The sequence below is a fragment of the Hemiscyllium ocellatum genome, chromosome 6 (genome assembly GCF_020745735.1).
Source record: "Hemiscyllium ocellatum isolate sHemOce1 chromosome 6, sHemOce1.pat.X.cur, whole genome shotgun sequence".
Lineage (NCBI taxonomy): Eukaryota > Metazoa > Chordata > Chondrichthyes > Orectolobiformes > Hemiscylliidae > Hemiscyllium > Hemiscyllium ocellatum.
The window spans coordinates 72,800,654-72,824,946 of NC_083406.1; the positions used below are offsets into that span (position 1 = coordinate 72,800,654).

At 39.1% G+C, this 24,293-nt stretch overlaps 1 protein-coding gene across 4 annotated transcripts in view; it reads right to left on the reverse strand.

Moving 5' to 3' along the window:
• uxs1 (UDP-glucuronate decarboxylase 1) overlaps positions 1-24,293 on the reverse strand; it is a 72,241-nt gene that overhangs the window by 7,523 nt on the left and 40,425 nt on the right. For 3 of the 4 annotated variants that reach the window (XM_060826660.1, XM_060826664.1, XM_060826663.1), the window contains exons 7-13: positions 21,455-21,559; positions 17,612-17,671; positions 13,732-13,853; positions 11,544-11,663; positions 6,686-6,729; positions 2,433-2,493; positions 738-795 (exon numbers count right to left, since the gene is read on the reverse strand). In XM_060826660.1, the coding sequence (XP_060682643.1) occupies positions 738-795; positions 2,433-2,493; positions 6,686-6,729; positions 11,544-11,663; positions 13,732-13,853; positions 17,612-17,671; positions 21,455-21,559 (570 nt within the window). The remainder of the gene's footprint in view (positions 1-737; positions 796-2,432; positions 2,494-6,685; positions 6,730-11,543; positions 11,664-13,731; positions 13,854-17,611; positions 17,672-21,454; positions 21,560-24,293) is intronic. The other variant, XM_060826661.1, reaches the window with a different exon arrangement.

Below are 24,293 nucleotides of genomic sequence, written 5' to 3' on the forward strand. Positions count from 1 at the left end.
GTATTAGTCAGGGGGGTATTCTTTGGAGTTTCCGTGTGGACTTGTTGGACCAAAGGGCCTGTTTCCACACTATAGGGAATCTTAAAAAATCCACAGTCTGTGCAAAAGGTCTGGTGATGTTTTCTTTCATGTCACTTTGGAGTACAGGTATTGCTTTTGCCTTATACTCCATCATAGCCATCCTTACTTTTACTTGTTAGGCCTCACGGTCTGGAATTCTTTCTCAAAATAAATGCAAAACGAAGGTGTGGAAATATTAAGACATTTTTAAACTGATCTTGGTGAATAAACTTTTGATTCACTTCCAAACATTAATCTTTGGTTTGGTAGCTACTTTTTTTCTACTAAACCTGCAACGTTCCTTTTCTTTCAAGGCAAGTGTTTGTCATCAACTACTTGCATCATTCAGCACATTCAAAATAACTATCTCAAATTCCTTCACCTAAGCTGATAACTCTCCAACCAAGGGCATAATCTCAATAAATGGCAAACCAATTGAGATTACAATGACAAATATATGAGATTAAAGTTATGAAAATTTCCAAAATCAAGATCTTTAAAAGCTCACTATATTTGAATTATAGTATGAGAGAATTGGAAGGCAGGAAATGACTTTTCAGGATTCAAAAGATGAAGTAGGTTTAATGGGGTAAATGGCTTAATCTTATCAAAGTACTTGAATCCCAAGACTGAGATCCCTTTCTTTTCCAGTTTGCCAAAGTAAAACAAAACCTTACCAACAAGGCCCCGAATCAATTTGGCAAATTCTAGAATAGTGTGCTCCTCTGGGTTGCCCTGGGAAAAGTAAATGCAGTTGGTATTAAACAAAATGAATACATTTAAAAAGTTTAGACACAACTAGTAATTTTGGTTTGTTAACTTGTTAGAGTTTTAAAATTTGATATAATTGAATTAATTTTTAATTACTGCAGTATATGCCTGAAAATGTTTAATTACACAAATATTTAAAATCTAAGTGAATTAATCTTGAATGCTGCATTATGAAGCAATGATAACATTTAGACTTTTATATACAGCAGACAAAAGCTATTCAGTTAATTGAATCTAAACTGCCTTTCCGAAAAAGTACCTAATTAGTCCCAAGTCTATTTCCTTTCGAGTTCTCTTCTTTTCAAACTTATCCTTTTAGAAACTATTATGAACTCTGCTTCTACAATTAAATGGATTTGACATTAGAAGTATTACTAACCTATGTGCTAAAGAAAATTCCTCCAACCTTTCTTTCCATTGTTTTCTCATTTATTCCATCCATTACTGTTGACTGTATCAAAATTCTTCATAATTATAAATACTTGCATTACATTTATTCATATCTACCGCAAGCTTCTCTCAATGTTTTTTAAATGTGGCAATAACCTCAGTGTGGAAACCCTTCCAAAAGTAGTACATTTAAAAGTGACTTTATACTAACTGCAAATCAATTTTTTTTAAAAAAATGTGGGTTTTCTATTTAATATTCTTACTTACTAAGCCTGTATGCATTCACAAATTACTGTACAATGCATCGACTGATTTTTATCAAATAATTTGCCCTCACTTTAAAGATTTGTGCATCCAACTACTTAGTTTCTCTGCTCATTTACTGCTTTGAAGGTTTTACTGATCAGTGCAGATTTTGTTCAATTGTGCCTTCGAAAATATATAGCATTAATTTTCTCTGCTTTAAGTTTCACCTGACTGCTATCAGCCCATGTCCTCCTGTATTGCTCAAATAATTCAACTTTGCCAGCAACAGTTAGTTCTGAAATGATTAACTTCATCCTGTATTTTGACCTTCTGAAACTTATCCACCTTTAATGTAGGATTAACTGATCCATGTTCAAATATTTTACATTTTTAAAAAACAAAATGCTGCCGCACTGACAATCCTCCAGTATTTTATTCCTACTGCATATTCAAGAATTTATGGACGACTGATCAATACTTGTACTATTTGTTCCTGACATACCTCAAGTTTCTAAGATACATGCCAGTAGGGCAAAGTGTCTTTTCACTTTGGTATCTACAACTTACTTCCCTTTACTAAAGTTCTTCCCACTTGCCCCTTTAACATCATTTCATTCGCACTACTGCATACTTCTGTGAAAAATAAGACAAATATTCATTGGGTGTCTCTGCCTGTCTCACGCTCCAGAAAGTTTTTTCTGCTCTAATTGACTTAGTGAGATAGCCACCAAGTGGACACACAGGTAATGGCAGGTCATATCCCACTCAAATCAAAGAATTATGCAACGCTATCCTTACAGCACCACCTACAGCTGCAATACTATTAGAAGACTGTTTTTAAATTACAGATTCCAGAACTCCTACTTAAGCAACTGCCCAGTTCTATCTAGGAAATAACGCCAAACAAACATTTCATTTTAAGTGAACAGTCAGAATAAAAATTACTAGGACACAAAGTTACATACCACATTCACAGGACTGCTGACATTATTATTCATTAAAACCACTAATCCATTCACAAGGTCACTGCAAGGAAAATGAAAACATTAAAATGAACATGCACTGCATTGTTGCATATGGTCTATGTTAAATGAATTTAATACAAAAGCATCATTCTTTTGAATTGTGCATTCATATAGCATTTGTCACAAACACCAGACATCTCTCAGCATTTTATCAATGAAGCACTCGAGAAAGGTGGTCGCTATATAATGTAGGGAACAATGCAAACCATATAAGCAGCAATCACTTTAAACTAGAGGTCACCCAAGAAATTCAATACTTTCTGCAATTTCTCAATTCTATGTAAGCAACTTACAACTTCTTCACAGTAAACATTTGTAAACAAAGTAGTTAAGTACTTCAAAACATAGACATTAAAAATAATTTTCATAGTAAAACAAATTTTGCTTTCATAGTTTAGTATTTCAAAAAAATGAAAATTAAGGTGAAAATTTTCAATACTATGAAAGCACTTCCATATTCAGTCTCTTTTTATTGTCTATAACAGACTAGACCACTTTACTGTTTAAAAAACATCACTATTGCTCTCCAACAGTTCCCAGTCACAGCCAAAAATACACTTAGAAATCTAGAAAACAGCAAATCTTTGGGATCACAATGAACAATGCTTTGGGGATGTGCAAATTATACATCTGTTATATACTAAACAGGGTGGAAAGATGACATTATATTTCAAAATGCATTGCGCAGGTACAACAAGTTATTATGAAATCCACTAAAAGTCATCATTTACAAAGTGAATTAAACACAAAAATAAGGGAAGTTATGTTTCAATTTTATAGGGCACTGGTGAGATCACATTTGAAATCCTATGCCAAGTATTTGTTAACTTACTTAAAGATGATTACAAATATACTGAAGCAGTTCAGAGAACCAAATTAATACCTGAAACGAAGAATTGTTTTCTTATTAAGAAAGGTTGACTAGGTTAGGCTTGTACCATTCAGAGTTTAGAAGATTAAGAGCTGGTCTGACAATATAGATGTGATGATATTTCATGTTGTATTTTTATAGGAGAATCTATAAATACTGGTGCTTGCAGTTTCTCTATTGATACTTTTATGGTCTGGTTGATTGACACTTTTATTGGCCTATATCAAAAGGAATTTTTTCTAAAAAAAAGTGGTAAATTTATAACGAATGATTGGATGTTTCAAATTTTTTTTAAAAAACAGCCTATTGTCACTATAGGTTCATTGGTCCTGTGTGGTATATAATTGGTGAATAGGCATAGTTTGGCTTTGCTTCTTGAGGGGCATGGAGTGTGAGGGGCTGTAGGGGTAGAATGCCTTACTTCTTCCATAATAACAGAGATAAATCCCTAGAACAATAAGGAGAATGTTTTTAAACAGTCATCTTTGATACCCAGCACCCCTGTTGCAATTGTACCAGCCTCCACCACTTCCTCTGACAGCTCATTCCATACCCGTACCATCCTCTGTAAAAATGTTGCCTCCTGGGTCTCTTTTATAACTTTCCCCTCTCACCCTAAACCTATGCTCTCTAGTTCTGGACTCCCCGACCCCAGGAAAAAGACTGCCTATTTACCCTATCCATGCCCCTCATGACTTTGTAAACCTCTTTAAGGTTGCTCCTCAGCCTCCAGAGAAAACAGCCCTAGACTGTTCAGCCTCTCTCTATAGCTCAAATCCTCCAAACCTGGCAACATCCTTGTAAATCTTTCCTGAACCCTTTCAAGTTTCACAACACCTTTCCGATAGGAAGGAGACCAGAACTGCACACAATATTCCAACAGTGGCCTAACTGATGTCCTGTACAGCCGCAACATGACCTCCCAACTCCTATACTCCACACTGACCAATAAAAGAAAGCATACCAAACACCTTCTTCACTATCCTATCTACCTCTGACTCCACTTTCAAGGAGCTATGAACCTGCACTTCAAGGTCTCTTTGTTCAGCAACACTCCCCAGGACCTTACCATTAAGTGTATATGTCCTGCTAATTAGAAAATGCTTGGTTTTCTCCCCAAATCAGATATTTTTTGAATTGCAGAATAACTATTTTAACTGTTTAAAAGTTCTTGAAATTTATTCTTTAAGTTAAATCGAAGGAAAACTATTATCCATAAGATATGAGCAGCTAAAGAATAAATTCCATCAGTTGCTCAAGTGAGATGTATGCATCCTGGAAAATTACATAAGCAATATGTGATCCAGATGGATAATGCTATTAATTCTGACTTTCATTAGAATTCATTGAAAAATCATCAAAACATTGATACTTCTCTTTTCAAAGATGCAGATCTGAACAGTACCAGAATCTCCTACTTTCGTTTAAGATTTCCAACATCTTTTGCACTTTGCTTTTGCATTAGAGTTGAAAATGGAAGCACCAATTTTAAATACTAGCCTCACGTGAAGCCCAAGTAATATCAGCAGTCTTTAAAACAGTAGAGCCACAGTGATAAGTAGCTAAGTTCAAACCGCCCCCTGCATAAAATAAAACCAGCAAACCCTCGTCCCTAATGCTGTTGACACCAGAGATTACAACTGGTAATGTGCTAGATTGTTAATATCACTTGTTCCTCAACTTCAGCTGAGAACCTGTGATTGCAGGAGAATTAATTGTCTGCTGCTAGTGCTCCTGAAAAACAGTAGGCTGTTGTTGAGCTAGCATTAGTATCAGGACTGAAACTCTTCCTAGAGTAAAACTAAGCTCAGGGACAACTATTTGTTCTCACATTCCTTATATTCAGCATGCATAAATGAATGGCCAAAAATATGGAAATGCAGATAAATGTTTTCACTTAATGAACCGTACATACCCACTCCCAAATCCCACTTGATTGACAGAATATTGAGGAATTATCTTGCCTTCTCTTTTTTTCCAGTTTTTATATTTTGCAATGCAATGTGTGGGATTTGTATATATATTAATATCTTTTGTTTTAGAACGAGAATTAGTGGTGTGCAGATTTCAGTCTATGGAAGGCTTTGATGGTTAACTTGGGAGGCCTTGTGAAGCCATGGTTTGTAAGGATTGTGAAGGCTAATGGGAATTTGCTCACATTGTTTTCATAAGAAAAACTCCCAAAGTAAACAGTGTAACGTATTAGCCTTCAGTTAGAAGGATTGGAATGTTGTTTTAGGACTTAGGTAAACACTTATTGCTGAAAACCCCTTTTGGTTCGAGCTTTGCAGAATTCCTGGTTGAGACTAACTATGTAAAACAGTTACTCCCGAAGAAAAAAGATAGTTTAGAACTGTTAACAAATCGGTTACCTCAGTGAATGGAGCTTAGTTTGAAATCTCCAGACCAGAAATGTTTGGTTAAAATTCTGAAGAGGTTATTTGAAGCTGAGAAAGTCTATGTTCAGTTGTATGAATGCTCAAAGATATGAAACTGATCAGGAATCCAGACCAAATCTGATATTGGGTTAAGGTAGCCTTGAAGAACTGGGTAAATAATTAGATCCAGGCAGTGGGTAGAGGGGGGAAAATGTCATGAAATTGAAATGTTTCACATGAATTGTACATAGATTTGAGTTGGAAATTGTTTGGTGGGGACAGGGGCAGAATGGGAGGTGGAAGACAGGTGGTGTTGGTGGCAGTGCAGATAAATGATTGTGTGCTCAAATTTGCAGAATTTAGCCAGGGAATTGATATATGAGTTAAATTAGGCCATAAAGATATGATAGAGAAGGGAATTCTCTCAGGTAGGAGTACTGTAAGGGATTAATGAGATTGCATTTTACCATTGCATTTCAAAATCAATAAATTTGCAATATACATATAAACAGTTTGTTTTATTTATCTTCATTTCTTTTGCATAATAAACTTGCTTTACTACTGAACCAAAGTTACTGCATTGTGTGTTTGAGATTCAGTAAACACACCTAGTTTAAACCAAGAACATAGAAATTGTCATCAAGTCAGATTGCAATCTGAGATCTGATTTTTCCACCAAAAAAATCAACTGGGATCATAACACATTTCCTCTTCCCAAATTCTTACAAGTTAATCATTTTAATCTTTGCACATTCGCCCACTCTTCCCACTGCCTGGTTCTATTTACTTGGCTCCTCAAGGCCTTCTTAACTCAATTGATCTGGATTCCTTGCCAACATCTCCATTAGAGTTTTAAATACTCACAAATAGTTCACAAAATAAATTTCAACATGACAAAAGAACATACACATAATTGCATGTATAGAAATTGTCTAGCATCTCACCTTACATATTGGAAAGACCTAGTCTGTGATCCTGAACCATAAACCTGAGAAGACAGAAAAAAAGAAAATTTAAAAATGCAACCAAAAGTTGAGAAGTACTGTGACCTTAATGTATTTTACCAGTTAATAACACTTTAGAAATTATGCTACTACACTATTATACAAAAATAACCTTGGAACAATAATAGCTAAGTACTTTACATGAAAACTTAGAGACGCAGGAAACATGTATCCCTCCTTCTCTGGAAGGGAGGAGGATGAGAGGTACTTGATTAAGAGGTCTTTAAGATCACAGATTAGATCCAGGACTCCATACACCTGGTATAGGAGTTGAGAACTAGGGAAAGCACCTTGTGTCAAAAGAAAGTGGAAAATTTAAACAAATTCTTACAAAAGGGGTGTTGGAATTGTATTCTTTCATAACAATAGCCTCTCATTTCTGATTAATCTTAATGAATGCCAAAAAGGGGATGAATATAAAAAGGAGACTGCCTGAATTGTACACTGATATGAATTATAAATTGTTTGGTGGGGATGGAGGGTAGAATGGTGGTGATGCTGGTGATAGTGCAGATAAAAGACAATGTGCTCAAATTTGCAGAATTTAACAATTTAGCTCTTCAGGTACCTGTACTGAGACCTTAAATTATCACACTTATTAATATGTCTAATGAAGGAACAGAAAATTGTCTACCAACATTTGCAGATGGCACTAGATTAGCATGAATCGCATAATAGAAACTGCCTCTCTCCACAGATACTGCCAGACCTGATGAGTTTCTCTGGTACTTTCTGCTTTTATTTTAGCTTTCCAGCATCCAAAGTATTTTACATGTCTCAAACTCAAGGTATCTTAATTTGCATGGAGCATTCTTTTGCACCATTCAACGTTGAAAAGGATCAAAATGTCCTTTCCTTTTGTACTCACCAGATTATGTATTTTGACACAGTCAGCATATTTGATGATGGCTATCAACTTGCCTTATATTATTTTCAAGATGTGAACAGCAGAGACCTAATGAAATGCATGAGCAGCATCCAGAAGGCATAGCTCTTTCAATGGAATTTCACTGTGCATATCATTAAATTCTAAATTAATTTATTTTGCCCGAAAGGATGATTTAACACACCAGTCCCACAGAGCCCACGTGAAGTGAACAGGCCAGCAATTCTAACCAGTAACATTTGGCACTTTCTTAACCATCATTTTTGAACAGAAAGGATTTGAAACAATTACCAATAAACAACTAAATTTTAAAGCAAGTTAATAAATAAACACTGAAGATAGATGGTCAAAAAGTTGATAAGTGCCAAAAAGTGTGGTGCTGGTAAAGCACAGTAGGGAAGGCAGCGAGGAGTAGGAGTGTCAACGTTTTGGCAAAAGCCCTTCATTGGGAATGAAAGTTAATAAGCTAAGCTATTTGATGTTGTTTCCCTGTATCTACAAAAATGAGCATTTCATTCATCTGCCTCAGTAATCACAGAATCCCTACAGTGTGGAAGCAGGCTATTTGGCCCATCAAGTCCACATCGATCTTCTGAAGAGTATCCCACCCAGACTGACATCCCTTATTTTACCCCTGTAACCCTGCATTTCCTATGGATAATCCACCTACCTTGAATATCCCTGGTCACTAGGAGCAATTTAGCATGACCAATTCACCTTACCGGCACAACTTTGGACTTTGAGGGGAAAATTGAAGCACCTGGAGGAAACCTACACTTGCATGGACAGAATGTGCAAACTCTACACAGACATTCGCCTGATGCTGGACTCTAATCCAGGTTCCTGATGCTGAGAGGCAACAGTGTTAACCACTGATCCACCATACCACCCAATCAGTAAGCACCATACAGCCACTTGTTTTTTCAGGTTTTCCTGTTTAAAATCTCTGTTTACACTGATAGGAATTGCAAATATAGAGTGCAAGGTCAAGCTTTGCAGAGGTCCTAAAAGTTCTAATTTTATGTGAAAGGGCCTTAAGTGAAGCATAAAATCCCAGAGGAGTTAATGTGAAAACTGAAGTTACATTCCATAAGGCATTCCTTAACAGAGAAAAAAAATTATACCTGCACCTCCCAAGTTGAAATACACTATTTTAAATTACTTCATTCCTACATTGGTAAAAAAAACTTGAAACAAATCTTAAAAATACCTATATAAAAATAAACTATTTTATTTACAGTACTTCCTGTCAACACAAGCTGCAGAACTAGGGGAGTTGCTACCTGCGATCTGAGCCAAGGACCCCTTGCACCAGATCACTTGCTGGGTTCCTCACTTGCTCTTGGCTGTATTGTGACTGCTACCTTGGGGAGCTTTTTTGGTTGTCTGTAGCATTCTTCCTTGCTGGCTGCTGTAGAGTATGCTAGGGCAACTACTTGTTGGTATCTCTCCATTTTGCTCACTGCTGTGGGGCAGAGGGCATTGCTAAGCACAGTCCTGTCCGGAATCCAGGGATTGCGGAGGATGCCAAATTCAGTCCTGCCAGTGTCCTACAGGATGAGAGAGGCTTCAGAGCTTGGTCAGCACACCATTCTTCAGGCCTGAAGAGGGAGTAGCTGCCACCCTGCAAGCTAGGGCAAGGGGGAAAATGTTGCTGTGTCTTGTGCACGGACATGTCTGGTTCTCTCTGATCCAAGTAGGTTCTGTGGGGAGTGGGGGTAAGTACTGTCACATGGGTCATGGCTTTAGCAGATGGTCTTTGGCCTGGTAGCTACAGGGGTCCCTTCTGCAGATTTCCAGCAGTGAAATGGCATCAAGAGGGGAAAGGTGATGGCAATTGGATGAGATACAGTGACGTACTATTGTAAACAGGATCATAATGATACTTACAACACAACGAGATTTCTAGCCCGAATAACACATTTACCAAACCGCACAACTTTAATTGTAGAGAATCAGCAAATCGATTGAGTTGATAGAAAAGTAGCTGCTACAGTACAAATCAGGGAAATGTGAGGTTTTTAAAATGTTTTTTAAAATATTGTTTTTCTACTGGTTTAAAGTGTGACATATTTCGTTGGGATAGAGCCCCTTTAAGAGATGTGTCACATGACCACTAGTGAGTTGCTGGTTTGTGCGCTTGTTCAGACTTGTTTCCTGCTTTTACAGAGTGCACATCTGTAGAATGAAACCACCCTGCTGGGCTACAGCAAATTTCAAGTTTGTGTGTTCTTTAGCTCTGACTGGAGTCTAATAATTATTCAGTACCGAATAGTGACAACGTATTAAATGATGGTGTTCAGATTTATTTGGCTGTCGTTGTACTTAAGGATAGGAGGTTAACATGTAGATACAGCAAGCAATTGGGAATGTACATTGGCCTTTAGTGAAACAGTGAAGAAAACTTACTGCAGTTGTAGAGAGCTTTATTGAAACTACCCCTAGAATGCAGTTGAGGTTCTGTAACTGAGAAAGGATACATTTGCCTTGGAATGAAGATTTACTAGTCAATGTTCTGGCACTCCTCACCTAATGTTTCAGAAGTTTAAGTAGTTTGTGGAAAGTTCAGGAACACATGGATGGAATGAGTTGCTTCTATCCCAAAGAGTACTTAAAAATAAATGCCTACTTAAAGAGTTTTCCCAGTGACACATGTTCTGAGAATCTGATGATAATTTTGAAAGAAAATTACATCACAATGATTTGGTTAAAACATGTCAGAGCAATTTAACAGTAATTTTTCCCCCCACTATCTGTCTAATTGAATTGTCATATTAACAGAAGACTAGCAAACAGAAGCATTACTTTCTCCATTGGCATTCCCACAATAGCTACTGAAATGTTGAAGGCATATGTAATCTGAGCAATTATTAGCAGGTCTCTCACTATTGACTGTAGCCTATTATGCTCTTGCCTCAGCATTATTCCACAGCTGACTGAGACTTGGCCTCAGCTGTGGGGATGAGTTTGCTTTGCATAGAAAACAGAATTGGGTTTAAGCTAACCATGTGCACAGTTTTTGTCTTGATCTAGCCCAGTATCCTGGGCCATCAGTGCTGTGAAACTGACATCAGCACCATGTTGGGAAATCAGAGAAAAGAGAGGGAGTGGGGAAAGTTGCCAATGACACTTACCCGCCAGGTCTGATGGTGCCTCAGTCCTGCTCCCCCAGTGCTGCACGTGAGTTGGCACCTATGCCCACAGTATCAAATTTAACTTCCCTTGTCTGGAAGGTGCAGGTGACAGAGGGCTGAAAAAGAGGTGGCCACCTAAACAGCAAGTGGGAGAAAGGTGTGTTTATTTTTGAGTGGGCAGAACTTTCAGCAAACTGGATTATTCAACATGTTATTGTGGCAGTGCAGCAAAATGGCCTTTTGTTCTGAAGGGACTTTTTAAATTGGAAAATAAATTCTAGGATTCCTTTGTTCAAAGGATTGGCCAAATAGTACTCATTTAAGTAAAATGAAAGTTTTCAGTAGATCATTCTAAGTACTCTAAATCTTGCAAGAGACCTGTTAGAATTGTATCCTGAAAGGTTCTGATTTCCCCAAAAGGATTTATTACTAATGCTCAAACATTAATCATGCATGTCTATTCCTCTTAATTACACAGCATCAATAATCTGCTCATATTGTTAGGAGTGGTCAGTAATTTAGTTTTGACAGGAGTGTTAAACCAAGTTACTAACCATCAAGCAAAAAAAAAGTTCAGATCTAATCTGAACTCAAAAAAAATCAAGAGGAAACCTAATACCTTTTATACATCTCTATACTATGGAAAATAACAGATACCTGGAAAAGAACTATAATAAAGTCATTCAAATAACACTCTAAAGTGCAAGTGCAAAGTTCAATGCATTTTTAAAATACTTTTAAATGTGCAGGATAAAAAATATTGACAACTTGTACTCACTGTCAGGCTTTCTCCCTGGAGAGCCTGCAGAATAAAGTTACTCACTACTCTGCCATCATTCATATGCATTCGAGGACCAAATGTATTGAATATTCTTGCAACTCGAACTTCTACTCCTTCCTGTAATAAACAGACATAGAAGATTATGTTCTTTGCTCTTATGTTCTGAATAATACATTGATTTTAAAAGTACAATGTATGGATTGAGCAAAATTCATTAAATCCACGTCAGCTATCAACTAATTTAGCAATGACTTCATAAGTTGGACACCAACTAACACAGCTGCTAATTGCAGAAATAACATACAAAATAGCATGAACTGCCAGAGGACATATCTGTAAAAGTCATGAAGGATCTGAAGGACACTGTATAACAATAACTAGAAAGACTATAGTCAGTGTGAAATAATTACACAATTAATCTGAAGCATGCTGAAGATTAACACTCCAATCTTCAAAGACCAATGTTAATAGCAAGGACAAACTACCAATCAGAATATTAGTAAAATTATTCAAATTTACTGCACAATCAGTAATAATATTTATGATTTCTGAAGCAAGAGTTTGACAATTCTGTTTAACTAAAAGATGGCTTTTATACAGAAAAGGACAAGGAGTTATCTCTAGTAGACAAGGAAAAGACTTCAATGCTTAAAACTTCATAGCAGCTCATTCACATCAAACATAAAAAAACCTTTATATTACCGAATAAAGTTTTTTGTCTTGCAATCATCGAAAGATTTGCAAGAACAATATTAAAAGGAAATATTTTATATGTATGAGAAGTGAGAGATAATTGGTTGACAAGCGTACTCTGAGTATAGATACTGCCATAGAGAATACATTAGTTAAATGATGACTAATCATTAACAACCAAGTTTATTTTGATTAGTCAAGGCATTGCCATGACAAATGAACTGGTGACTGGTAGTTCCATTATAGCAAGTTGAATTAACTGTAATATGTATACATATTCTGCAAACAGGGTTCTGTGAATGCTTATATATAGCTTCCAATATGCACAAATACATTACACTGAATTTGACTGCACTGTTAACTGGCTGTCAGCAAAGTCAAGATTATTTAGCAAATTATGCCCAAAAGTAGAAACACATCTGGTGTTGGACACATGCTTTGAGTTTTGCATGCACAAATACTCCAAAGTGCCTTGCCTGATGCAAACAGTTGAACAGACATGCTTTTGAATACTCCAGTCTTTGGTACACGTCATACATTCCTAGCATCACATAGACACAAAAATTCATACACATTATACATTTGAGAGAAAGGCTGTACCTTTTTTGGCTTAGTGGCAGCATCCTGTTTATGGCAAGCACAGTTTGTGCTTCTACTGCACAACAGCAGTATCAAACAGTTTCCTTGATCTGTTGCTAATAGTGTTGAGATGCCTTACTTTTCCAGGGTAATCAGAGAGAGACAAAGACTGGAAGTGGCAGTTTTAAGCGCCTTCATGAGTTGCACAATATACTGCTAAAAAAGGATCTGATCAGGGTAGCCAACACTGCACGGGATGGATTAGAGTGTGCCCTCTCAAGTTTCCATGTTGAGAAAATGGCTCAAGCCCTATTTATAAAGCAGTCAATAAGGCTAATCTTGTATCATGAACTACTGTTGGAATCCAACAAGTATGTTGTTCATGAATACATGCCTGCAACAGATAGTAGTATTATAACCATCTGGGAGATTTCTCAATGAGCACAGCAAGAAAGGGAGCGATTTTGCCTACTTCTTTTTAACAGTGAAATTTTTATAAAGTTCTAAAGTGAAGGTGAACCTATTTTCAAGAATACTTTTCAAAAGCTGTATTGTACAGCATTACATAACAAATTACAAAAATGTTTGTAGATCCTTTCCATGATTAATGTTTAGTCATTTATACTTAAATTTATGCAAAAATGCAATTAAAAATATTACAGTTAAAATAACACAGCTTTCTACATAGTATAGAGAAGTCAAAGAATGAATACTGGCACAGGTTTATATTAAGTAAGGCTAAATTCTTGCATTATATGAAAGAATGATGCTCAAGTTCTCAAAACGATGCATGCTTATTTATTTAAAATGTTATTGCTGTTAAAACATATACTGTCCAGAGGTGAAAATTTTGAAGAATATGTTTTAACCCAGTTTGTTTGTTAGCTAAATGTACCATTGAAGTATGACTAACCTGCTTCATGTAGGCATAACACATAGTTTCAGCTACTCTTTTACCCTCGTCGTAGCAGGCTCTCGGACCAATAGGATTAACATGGCCCCAGTAATCTTCACGTTGCGGGTGAACTTCTGGATCTTTAGCAATATTTAAAAAGTAACAATTAAAAATAGTACAATAAATAACCATAAAACCCTATAACAACTTTTGAAACCTCTGTTTAGCAAGCAGCTGTCCACTCGGTCCAAGGTCTTGTGAATGATACTAACACTAACAATATCAAGAAAGTGCAAGATGCTATCGTCTTTGGCAATAGAGACAATGGTAACTTTACATCTGACTTATGGCACAGGCATGTACCCAAGTAATGAAGCTATTCACAACATTCAAATTAACTTGATATAATTCAACCAGAATGCAAAATCAGTCAGCATGGTCATGCACAAAGCATAGCAATTATTATATTTATCCTGCTCCTTTCACACACAGGCACTTTGTGGTTCATTAACTTAACATAGTCTATACGGTCGTGTCAAATCACATAGTGGAAAGACATTTGTTACAAGAATGCTAGCATTATTTTCTCTGGTAATCACTAAATTTCCCTTCATATTGTGTTCTAAATGAATCTGCAATATCCCCTACACGACCTCACAATTCAATTTCATTCAAACTACATGCAGGGGACATCAGCAGAAGTAGAATAACGAAGAAGAATTCGGTTTAAACTTTGAGAATGGAAGATTAGAAGAAGCAAGCAAAGAAATTAAAAGCAAAATACTGACCGGAATGACAAAAGCCAATCATTAGCCATAGTTAGAACAAAGATAATGCCAGCAGCTGCACAGCCATCTTTGATTCAGTAGAAATTAAGAAGTATCTCTGCCCAGAACAGTGATACCCATCAGTAATCTTGCCATTCCCTTATTTGGTTAGGATTAGCTCTACAAGGATGTTAGTATAGAAAGAAGGATACACCCCTCGACTTATAGCCATTAAAGTCAAGCATCAGGGAGGAAACTAATTTAGGGCAAATCTCTATCATTCCCACTATGCTGCCAGAATTCACTTTATTTTTGGGCAGACGTCTGACGAATGGATTGCAGAGGAGGCCAAATAATGAATAGCATTGAATACATTCCTTGCTGAATCACTTAATCTGGAATGAGTATGATTTATTTTTACTGCTCTGTTCAGAGACAACCTTTCTCCTGCCATTTGCATGGTGACTCTACTGATTCATCGAGGTGTACAGCATTGAAACAGATCCTTCGGTCCAACCCATCCATGCTGACCAGATATCCCCAACCCAATCTAGTCCCACCTGCTAGCACCTGGCCCATAACTCCAAACCCTTTCTATTCATATACCCATTGAAATGCTGTTTAAATGTTGCAATTGCACCAGCCTCCACCACTTCCTCTGGCAGCTCATTCCACACAGTACCATCCTCTGAAAAAAAATTGCCCTTTACGTCTCTTTTATATCTTTCCCCTCTCACCCTAAACCTATGCCGTCTAGTTCTGGACCCCCTGACCCCAGGGAAAAAACTTGGTATACTAATCCAATCCATGCCCCTCAATTTTGTAAACCTCTAAGGTCACCCCTCAACACGCCACCCTGTTCAGCCTCTCCCTATAGCTCAATTCCTCCAACCCTGGCAACATCCTTGAAAGGGTTCAGAAAAGATTTACAAGTTTCACAACACCTTTCCGTTAGGAAGTAGACCAGAATTGCATGCAATATTCCAACAGTGGCCTAACCAATGTCCTGTACAGCCTTGGAGGAAGGTATAAGTGTCCTAATTAGCACGTTTGCGAATGACACTAAGATTGGTGGAGCAGCAGATAGTGAAGGGGACTGTTAGAGAATGAAGCAGAATATAGATAGATTGGAGAGTTGGGCAGAGAAATGGCAGATGGACTTCATTCCAGGCAAATGTGAGGTGATGCGTTTGGAAGATCCAATTAAGAGTGAACTACATATTAAATGGAAAAGTCCCTGGGGAAATTGAGTAGAGAGAGATCTGGATGTTCAGGTACATTGTTCCCTGAAGGTGGCAACACATGTCAATGGAGTGGTCAAGAATGCACCTGGCATGCTTTCCTTCATCGGATGGGATATTGGTAAAGCTGTGTCATATTAAGCATTTGGAAAAATTTTGGGAGGGGTTGTACAACAGGTCAAGCTCAGTTTTGCTCAAGTACCAGAATCTTTATTTCAATTAGCCATTAATTAGACCCATTGTAATCCTTGAGGCATATAGCTCAGTTTGACGCAAATTGTAGCCAATTCGATTTTTTTTTGGCAGCCAAGTTATTTCACAGGTAGACATCATAGGTCTAAAAGATACCTTGACTTTCTGTTACACAATGCTGGCAACATGGAGTGACAAAAAATAAATACTTGAAAAATTCTCAGACAGCTGGCATCCACCATCACATATGAATTATAAGTTGATTGCTCCGTGAATGAAAGATGACTGCAAGACTTCACAAATCCAACAATGATTTCCTGCTCACTTGAAAATTTAAACATCCTGACAAATGCCTAATGTATTGACAGAAAGCATTTGAAAAAAATGAAAATCATTTAACCTAGCAAACAAAGCTTCAGATTTTTGCAACAATGCATAGCTTGGCTACTCAGACAAATTGGTTACATAGAAGTTCAAGGTAACATTTACTTTCACAGCCATTGAAAAAGTAGTGCCAGATCAACTAAAGTTTGTTGGACTGCAGAAGATAAAAAACATCCTTGACAGAGGAGAGGGACAACCTCAGTTACGCCATGACAACTCCATCTGCATAATGTTTTACAACACCACCTTCTCATTTAGTCCCCATATGAGAACAGGAATTCTGAAAGGAATGCCCATCATGACTGCAAGAACTATACTCCACATAACAGCAAGGATGGTGACAAAACAAAGGGTTAAGTAAACGCTAGAAAATTTAAATAGAGAAAAAAAGAACCAAATGAAAGGCAACAAAAGATTAAAAACAAGGAAATCAACAACTTGCCTAAAAAGATGAAATTACATGAATGAGATTGAATCAGAATTAAGAGATGTCAGTGACAGCAGCAGTGTCTACTGGGGAAACAATATCCTCAATTCTGATTATTAGTAGGTGCAAGACCCATCAAAGAGATAGTCTACCTGTGACGTTTACTCATCCTGAACATTAATATGCAATAATGGGAAATGATCTTGTATGTAAAATAGTTCTTTTGACAATTTTCTTTTCAGTTTCCTTTGCCTTTCTAATCTAATTTTTTGACGTAATCTCAAATGACTACAGGAGTCCTAGAGGTTTCTACAGGTTCTGCAGGGTATATTTGAGCATTCATAATATATTTGACAAAAATAATAAACCTAAGATCAGAAGACCAAAATCACAACACTGTTTTAGACAAAAGTATGTCTAATTAGTAAGGAAGCTGATGTCAACAGCATTTAAGGTGAATAGAGAGGAGATGGACATGTTAATTTCAACATATCCTAAATTGGAACGCTCCAATCAATTATCTATCTTAATTCAGGTTAGGAAAAGGTAGAAGTTACAATGGAAATCTCCATTAAACAGATTTCCACTGATCAATAATTATAATGCACAAAGCAAGGTAAAATGAAGGAACTGAGAGACACTGACAAGGATACAGGTATCTTGATTTCTTTAGGATTAGTGGACAAACTCAAAATAATTTGGACTTTTCTCTTGTGGTATTCCAATAATACTGAACATCACCCATGATTCATTCAGTGAGGACAACGTTACTTGGTGAAGAAAAGCTTGGTATTGCAGAATTTAATACACATTTTACATAACCATAGCAATCTATACCTTTTAATGAAGGCAGGTAGTAAAAGAGCAAATATAAGCTTGCACCTTACCTCCATAAACCTCAGAAGTTGAGGCTAATAGGAGACGTGCACCAACACGTTTTGCTAATCCTGAAATAAAAAGAAAATAATTCTTGATTTTACATATATACGGTGAGACATTATGATCTTTCATACAAGTTTAATTTTAAACATAAATTTGTAAGTCCATTCAGAAGGAGTGACATAGTGGGCGGCACGGTGGCACAGTGGTTAGCACTGCTGCCTCACAGCGCCTGTAGACCCGGGTTCAATTCCCGACTCAGGCGACTGACTGTGTGGAGTTTGCACGTTCTCCCCGTGTCTGCGTGGGTTTCCTCCGGGTGCTCCGGTTTCCTCCCACAGTCCAAAGATGTGCGGGTCAGGTGAATTGGCCAAGCTAAATTGCCCGTAGTGTTAGGTAAGGGGTAAATGTAGGGGTATGGGTGGGTTGCGCTTCGGCGGGTCGGTGTGGACTTGTTGGGCCGAAGGGCCTGTTTCCACACTGTAAGTCTAATCTAAACATTGTCAATTGGATAGGTATATCAAGGAGTTGGCACACGCATTATGTGTTAAATGATCCATTTCTAAAGAGTCACGCGGTAGTACAGAGGTTAAGTTGTTGGAAATAAACCCATGCTGTCAAAGATTTTTGTCTTGCAGTCTTCAGGCAGCCCTGAGTTGCTCAAATATTCTTCCTGCCAGAGTGTAAAATGCTCAGATTTGGACAAGTTTAGAGAGTGTGGACAAATGCCTGACAGGTGAAGTATAATGTAAATAAAGGAGGTTATCTACTTTGGAAGCAGATGATCTGAACGGAGTTGGATTTGGAAAGGGGGAGGTGCAATGAGACCTAGGTCTCCTTGTATACTGGTCACTGAAAGTAAGCATGCGGGTGCAACAGGCACTGGAGGCAGTAAGTGGTATGCTGGCCTTCATAGCAAGAGGATTAGAGTATGGGATTAGATTAGATTAGATTCCCTACACAGTGTGGAAACAGGATCTTTGGCCCAACAAGTCTTCACCTACCCTCCAAAAAGTAACAGACCCATTTCCCTCTGATTAATGCACCTAACACTATGGACAATTTAGCATGGCCAATTCACATCTTTGGACGGTGGGAGGAAACCGGAGCCATGGGGAGAATGTGCAAACTCCACACAGACAGTCGCCCAAGGCTGGAATTGTACCCAGGTCCCTGGCGCTGTAAGGCACCAGTGCTAACCACTATGCCACCCCTGTTCATTGCAATTGCTCGCAGTCTTGGTGAGACTGCATCTGGAGTACTGTGTGCAGTTTTGGTCTCCTTATCTGAGGGAGGATGTTCTGGCTATGGTGGGAGTGATACAACAGTTTACCAGACTGATTCCTGGAATGGCAGGATTGATATATGAAGAGAAACTAGATGGTTAGGACTCTACACACTAGTATTGTCTAATAGGATTAGACAGGGATGGCGGGGGGGGGGGGGGGGGGGGGGGTAGCGAGAGAGAGAGAGAGACAGAGAGAGAGGGACAGAGAGAGAGAGACAGAGAGAGAGAGACAGAGAGAGAGAAATGTTACTGATGACCAGAGAGTTCAGGACAAGGTATCACAGTATAAGATGGCAAGTGGTACAGTGGTACTGTCCCTGCCCCGAGCCAGAAACTAGGGTTCAAGACACACCTGCTCCAGAGGTGTGTCATTAAATCAACCTGTTCAGAGATGTTAAGTAAAAACTACAGAGTAAATCATTTAGGGCTGTGATAAAGTGAATTTTTTTTTCACTCAGTGGTGAGCTTTGCCCCAGAAAGTGGTTAAGGCCAAAACACTGGATGTTTTCAAGGTGTTCAATATCATTCTTAGACTAAAGGAATCAAATAGTACAGGTAGAAAGCAGTAATGGAGTACAGAGTTGGATGATCAGCCAAGATCGAGTGGCAAAAACAAGCTCAAATGGCTGAATTGCCTACTCCTGAATCTAATTTCTATGACTCAGTAGCAAAAGACAAATGGATATGGAAGTATGTAGCCAACTACATGCTTCAGCACCCAACTGGGGACAATTTAGATGGGCCACTGGTGAGATTACACCACCCAGCTCCTTGTAGAGGCCAGATAAGTGGAGGCAGCCTCACGCTGGTAAGCTTGGGAGTTACTGCCATGACCAGGGCGTCCAAGCCCTCCGTTGTTTCCTCTCCAGACATCCCCAACAGTGCCCTTCCACCAACACACTCATTCGCTTGGCCGAACTGGTCGTCACCCTTAACAATTTCTCCTTTGAATCCTCCCACTTCTTCCAGACCAAAGGGGTAACCATGGGCACACGTATGGGCCCCAGCTATGCCTATCTCTTTGTTGGCTATGTAGAACAGTTGATCTTCCGAAATTACACCGGCACCACTCCCCACCTCTTCCTCCGCTACATTGATGACTGCATTGGCGCCACCTCGTGCTCCTGCGAGGAGGTTGAGCAATTCATCAACTTCACCAACACATTCCATCCCGACCTTAAATTAGCCTGGACCATCTCTGACACCTCCCTCCACTTCCTGGACCTTTCCATCTCCATTAATGACGACCGACTTGACACTGACATTTTTTACAAACCCACTGTCTCTCACAGCTACCTGGATTACACCTCTTCCCACCCTACCTCTTGCAAAAATGCCATCCCGTATTGCCAATTCCTCTGCCTCCGCTGTATCTGCTCCCAGCAGGACCAGTTCCACCACAGAACACACCAGATGGCTTCCTTCTTTAGAGACCGCAATTTCCCTTCCCACGTGGTTAAAGATGCCCTCCAACGCATCTCGTCCACATCCCGCCCCTCCGCCCTGAGACCCCACCCCTCCAACTGTAACAATGACAGAACGCCCCTGGTGCTCACTTTCCACCCTACAAACCTTCGCATAAACCAAATCATCCGCCGACATTTCCACCACCTCCAAAAAGGCCCCACCACCAGGGATATATTTCCCTCCCCACCCATTTCAGCCTTCCGCAAAGACCTTTCCTCCGTGACTACCTGGTCAAATCCACGCCCCCCCTACAACCCACCCTCCCATCCTGGCACCTTCCCCTGCCACTGCAGGAACTGTAAAACCTGCGGCCACACCTCCTCCCTCACCTCTATCCAAGGCCCTAAAGGAGCCTTCCACATCCAAAGTTTTACCTGCACATCCACTAATATCATTTATTGTATCCTTTGCTCCCGATGCAGTCTCCTCTACATTGGGGAGACTGGGTGCCGCCTAGCAAAGCGCTTTAGGGAACATCTCCGGGACACCCGCATCAATCAACTACACCACCCAGTGGCCCTACATTTCAACTCGTCCTCCCACTCTGCTGAGGACATGGAGGTCCTAGGCCTCCTTCACCACCAGTCGCCTGGAGGAAGAATGCTTCATCTTCTGCCTCGGAACACTTCAACCCCAGGGCATCAATGTGGACTTCAACAGTTTCCTCATTTCCCCTTCCCCCACCTCACCCTAGTTCCAAACTTCCAGCTCAGCACTGTCCCCATGACTTGTCCGGACTTGTCCTACCTGCCTATCTCCTTTTCCACCTTCCACTCCACCCTCTCCTCCCTGACCTATCACCTTCATCCCCTCCCCTACTCACCTATTGTACTCTATGCTACTTTCTCCCCATCCCCACCCTTCTCTAGCTTATCTCTCCACGCTTCAGGCTCACTGCCTATATTCCTGATGAAGGGCTTTTGCCCGAAATGTCGATTTCACTGCTCGTTGGATGCTGCCTGAACTGCTGTGCTCTCCCAGCACCACTAATCCAGAATTTGGGTGTTATTGCAGCCAACAGTTCTGTGGCCTAAAGATAGGGAATGAGCAGGAATACTTGAATAATAAAAATAATGGAAAAAACCAAATGCCATACCTAACATGTTTAATGTCCCAATAGTATTTGTCTTCAACGTCTTGATTGGGTTATACATATAATTTGGAGGAGATGCTGGTGACGCCAGGTGATAAATCTGATCCACTGTTTTCAAACAAAACAAAATGATTTATTACATTACAAACTCTTAAGTGATCGCTAATGCTACAGATAATTATAAGTAATCTACTCTCTTGTTGCATTTGATTGTGATGTTTCTGTAATCATAACCCCAATCTCTGAACTACTTGGCTAATTTACCAACTGAAAATCAAGGGCAAACACGATAGCACAAAAGCTGAAAAAATCTCAAGTACCACCTGATTGGAAATAATATCAAATAATGCTTTATAAATGAAATTAACCATTTCTTAAATATACAGGAAGCTTATTGTAACATTCTCATTTAACCAAATACATTCAATGTGGTGTAAAAATCTAAAGCTTTCAAGACTCAACACCACATTTTAGAGTTCTCTTGATTTATTTGATAAATTTAGGGTCACAAATATTTGGTAATACCATAAAGATTATTCTACCATACTGCCTTGTAGATGGTTTTACAGAAATAAATAATTTATGTACTTAGCTCCTCCATCACAAAGCACTTCACCCCAATTATTTTGGGTCTACAACAACCACTATACCATCAGAAAAACTAATACTGTACTAGCAAATATCCTAGCAAACGGACAATAAGAAAACTTTCCTTTCATGGAACCTTGAGTGAGGAATGATAACTTGGGCACGTGGAGATTTCCTTCTCTTCATATAATTTGAACCAGTGGAGCAGGGAGATGAGTGTATCAAGTTAAAGTTTTATCAGAAGAATGACCAGCTCTGCTGGTGGGAATGGGTGGAGGAGGCTAGGAACAAAATCATTCATTTACCAGAAATAACAATCACTAACATGGAAAGAGAAAATGCTGAAGAAATCTAGTAGATCTGGAAGCATCAGTGGAAAGAGAAACAATATTAACATTTTGAATGGGACATGACTATTCTTTCAAGTCTTATTGGACCAGATTGGCCAAAGGACCTTAATTCAGATAAATGCGAGATGCTGCATTTTGGGAAAGCAAATCCTAGCAGGACTTATACACTTAATTGTAAGGTCCTAGGGAGTGTTGCTGAACAAAGAGACCTTGGATTGCAGCTTCATAGCTCCTTGATAGTGGATAGCAGGTAGATTGGATAGAGAAGGCGGCGTTTGGTATGTTGTCTTTTATTGGTCAGAGTATTGAGTACAGGAGTTGGGATGTCATATTGCGGCTGTACAGGACATTGGTTAGGCCACTGTTGGAATATTGTGTACAGTTCTGATCTCCTTCCCATCGGAAAGATATTGTGAAACTTGAAAGGGTTCAGGAAAGATTTACAAGGATGTTGCCAGGGTTGGAGGATTTGAGCTATAGGCTGGGGTTGTTTTCCCTGGAGCGTCACAGGCTGAGAGGTGACCGTATAGAGGTTTATAAAATTATGAGGGGCATGGATAGGATAAATAGGCAAAGTATTTTCCCAGGGGTGGTGGAGTCCAGAACTAGAGGGCATAGGTTTAGGGTGAGAGGGGAAAGATATAAATGAGACCTAAGAGGCAACTTTTTCCACAGAGGATGATACATGTATGGAATGAGCTGCCAAAGGAAGTGGTGGAGGCTGGTACAATTGCAATATTTAAGAGGCATTTGGATGGGTATATGAATAGGAAGGGTTTGGAGGGATATGGGCTGGGTGCTGACAGGTGGGACTAGATTGGGTTGGGGATATCTGGTCGGCATGGACGGGTTGGACCGAAGTGTCTGTTTCCATGCTGTACATCTCTATATGTAGGATATACCAAATTTCAATGGAGACAAGATATGTTGTGAAAGCAACAAAAGGCAATTAATAATCCTCCAGTTTATAATATGGAAGAGGAAAAAAAAGCAAGGAAATTATGCTGTATAGACCACAAAGTTCAGCTAAAATTATGGCTATTTCTGGGCACTACACTTTGGGAAGGATGTCAAGGCTCTTGAGAGGACTTCAGTCACAAATAAACTAGAAAGCTTTGGTTGGTGGTGAAACAGATAGAGGCACTCAAAATCATGAAGTTAAAAATCACACAACACCAGGGTATAATCCATCAGGTTTAATTGGAAGCAAACTAGCTTTCGGAGCGACGCTCCTTCATCAGGTGATTGTGGAGGGATCGATCGTAACACAGAATTTATGGCAAAAATTTGCAGTGTGATGTAACTGAAATTATACATTGAAAAATTGATTGTCTGTAAATAGATCAAAATCATGAAGTGTTTGATTAGATTAGGTTAATTACTTAGTGTGGAAACAGGCCCTTCGGCCCAACAAGTCCACACCGACCCTCTGAAGAGCAACCCACCCAGACCCAATCCCCTACATTTACCCCTTCACCTAACACTACGGGCAATTTAGCATGGCCAATTCACCCAACCTGCACATTTTTTTTTGTGACTGTGGGAGGAAACCGGAGCACCCGGAGGAAACCCATGCAGACACGGGGAGAATGTGCAAACTCCACACAGACAGTTGCCCGAGGCGGGAACTGAACCCAGATCCATGGCACTGTGAGGCAGCAATGCTAACCACTGTGCCGCCATGCCACCCACAAAGTAAACAAAAAAGTCTCCTGTAGGTAAGCCAGAGTTCTGTTAGTATTAATTTTAGTGTCACAAATTTGCGATTCAAATCCTAGTCCTCAAGCACAAACACGTGGCCCCTACAAATAAAACACATTAAAGGAATACTATAGTGTCAGATGTACTGATTTTCAGTTAAGATACCAAACCGAGACCTCTTTATCCTCTTAAATTAGCAGAAA